Below are 3,202 nucleotides of genomic sequence, written 5' to 3'. Positions count from 1 at the left end.
TTATTTTAGATCGCACCTTAAAAATCCAACAATTACTTCAAGTGCATTGTGCATTTTGTAGGGTTTTCGAGCGAGATCGTTGCCAGTGCCCCTGGATTGGCTCTTGTGCGGGTGGCACATAAAAGACACTATTTCGAGCGTGGCGTTTTTCGTGCGGGTGACACGTAAAAGCACCCACTACACTCTCTGAGTGGTTGGCGTTAGGAAGGGCATCCAGCTGTAGAAACACTGCCAAATTAGATTGGAGCCTGGTGTTGCCATCCGGTTTCACCAGTCCTCAGTCAAATCGTCCAACCCATGCTAGCATGGAAAGCGGACGTTAAACGATGATGATGATGATGATGATGATATATGCATAGTTGTATAGTCAGGAAATTTCTTTTACAATCATGTTCTAGGCTTGATATCAATGCCTACATTCTGAGTGTCTTCTATGGCCTCAGGTTGGCCAAAGCCTTGTAAGTGAAATTTAGTTGGTAGAAACTGTGAGATGTATAAATGTTTGTCTACATACATATATCCAATAGTTTCTGCCTACAAGATTTTAATCACAAATGTGGGAGGGAGGTCAGACAAGTGCATTAAATGAAAATACATCCAGGTTGACATTTCTTTTTTTGGCTGGCATGTTGATAAAACAGAAACTAGGAAAATCCTTTGATGTAGTATCCCATTGAGTCCAATGACTGAAACTAGTGAAAGAATAAAAGAAAAGTGTGTTCCACATTCTTGTGTATTTGTTAAATTTCTTATGAACTAAATCTATGTCTCATTCTCTGAAATGCCCTAAAACTTCTAATCACAAAGAGTCAAACAATGTTACTATTTATTGTATTAGATTAATTAATACCTGTAGAATTAAATATCCTTTAATCATATTTAAACATATATTTATAGAAAAAAATGTACCAAATGCCATCCCATCAAATATAAAAAATAAGACAATGCATATACATTTTTGTTTTTTAGTCACTCAGGTCTCTTGGTATTTGTGTGACTGATGCCATTGTATTACTAAATAGAGAGCAAGGATGTGAAATCAATCTGAAACAATATAATTTAAACATTCACAGGTAAGTGCATGCAAGATACAATCATTCACAAAAGATGACTTTTTTTTTACTGTCATATTTTCCACTTAAATTCTGTTCACTATTTTTGAAAATACAAATTCATCAGTTAGTTTGGCTTCCAACTGTACTCTGTGCAAGAAATACTAAATAGCTAATTCTTAGATACTTTATCTTACATCAAATTTGATTGTCTTCTGTTATAGATCTATAGGTCCTCTCAACTATTTTTAACTATTAATTTCAATGAGAAAAATCTTGAAATTAGCACAATTCTCTATTTCGTCCGTTTTTTTTTCGTCAGTGGCTTTGGCGGAAAATCTTGCCCATGTAAGTACTTACATGTGTAGTACTGTTATGGGAAACCATAAAGGTTTACCCCATGAAATGAAAATAAAATTAAAAAATAGAGGGGACATTTTACAGATGCAAAAAGAAAATCTATTAATTACTGCTTATAAAGACAAAAGACAGATTTTATTTCTGTCTTCTAATGAACAACCTGGTGTTGGTGCTGACGGGAAACCCCTCGTGAATATTTGTTATAACAAATATATGGGTGGGGTTGATAAATCCGACCAATATCGGGCATATTACCCAGTTGGTCGACCTGGGAAGAAATGGTGGAGGTACATTTTGTGGTTACTAGTTAATTTAACTATTGTAAATTCATATATTGTATATGTAAAAAGCCACAAAGTACCTCCACCACCAAAAGACTACGACCATTTGAAATGTCGGGTTGACATCGCATCTCAGTTACGTGAGGGCTTTTCTTCTAGAAAGCACAGAACTGGGAGAAAAGCAAAATTAACTGAAGTGGATGTCAACAGAGAAAATGTTGACTTCTATCAAGTCGAAAAAATAAATGGGAGAAAAAAAGTTTGCAGACTGTGTTCGCGGCAAAAAAGAAAAACTGCAAAAGGATATCAGGTTGAGACCTCATACATGTGCTCCTTCTGCAAAGTGCTCTTGAGTAAAGGGTGCTTCGGGCATGAAATATATCATATCTATATTATTTTGTAAGTATATTATTTTATACATTCTTTTTCATTTTATTATAAATAATATGTGAAAGTGAGAACTACATATTAATTTTCACTATGTTACACACCTGTATTCACCTTTGCCTCACCTGTTAATGAGATTTTTTTATTAGATGCATTCTGTTACATAAATGAATTCATTAAATTGTATAAGAGTGCATAGCCAATGGTATATTGACTGGTAAAAGAGTTTTGTACTTTATTTTCAATGATAATGTTTGAATGAAATATAGAAAAAAAGTAAAATCTTCTACCGATTACACCTGTATTTTAATTAATTGAAATAATGTACCTCATCTTGAAAAATGTAAAATTGTTGGCGGTTGACATCTGGGATAATTTTAGCAGCAAACCAAGCAGATAAGATGTATTAGGAATATGAATTTTAGTGTTTATTCATAATGTTATTGTTTTTACACCTGTTAATTAAATTTACCTGCCCATAAAAGTCAAATTTAGTCAGAAAGATCAGCTAAAATTACATAATTATAAACCACTGGCATATAAGCACCCATTTACAAAATTTCAATTCTGTATGTAGAAAATTAATAAAGTTAGAAGCAAATATTGTGGGCACCCCACTTGAACATGAATAAATCAAAATTAATGTGAACAGATAAGCATTACATTTGACAAATTAATCTGAACAATAAAGGGTTAAGTAACAACTCCCCACCTAACCAAGAACATTTGCTAACTTCAACAAACACTGCTGCTACTGCTACTGAATTTTTCCCAAACAAACAGTTGAGGAAAACATGTAGGAGAATGTCATGGTTTACTACTACTACTACCAAGCCTAATTCAAACTAATAGCAGAGGAAAATTCCTCTTCAAACAATGTCATACTTATATGTCCCGAAGAGATTGTACTAATAATGTATAAATCGCTGCATATGAATATGCAACAAGATGCAAATGTAATGGAAACACATGTCGGACTATTATTATGAATAAACTAACTGAAATAGACATGAGGTTTGAATGTCAGATTCTTCATTCTCCTTATTATCTATTTATTTATCTGTCTATCTATCTATGTATCTATCTACCTTCCTTCCTTCCTTCCTTCCTTCCTTCCTTCCT

At 33.4% G+C, this 3,202-nt stretch overlaps 1 protein-coding gene across 1 annotated transcript in view; it reads left to right on the top strand.

The window, feature by feature from the left end:
* LOC106884092 (uridine 5'-monophosphate synthase) overlaps nucleotides 1-3,202 on the top strand; it is a 116,627-nt gene that overhangs the window by 37,903 nt on the left and 75,522 nt on the right. The window contains exon 3 of the mRNA XM_014935312.2: nucleotides 970-1,073. Within this exon, the coding sequence (XP_014790798.1) occupies nucleotides 970-1,073 (104 nt within the window). The remainder of the gene's footprint in view (nucleotides 1-969; nucleotides 1,074-3,202) is intronic.

This window comes from Octopus bimaculoides, chromosome 5 (genome assembly GCF_001194135.2).
Source record: "Octopus bimaculoides isolate UCB-OBI-ISO-001 chromosome 5, ASM119413v2, whole genome shotgun sequence".
In the NCBI taxonomy this organism is placed as follows: Eukaryota; Metazoa; Mollusca; class Cephalopoda; order Octopoda; family Octopodidae; genus Octopus; species Octopus bimaculoides.
This window is presented reverse-complemented; position numbering and strand designations above follow the sequence as displayed.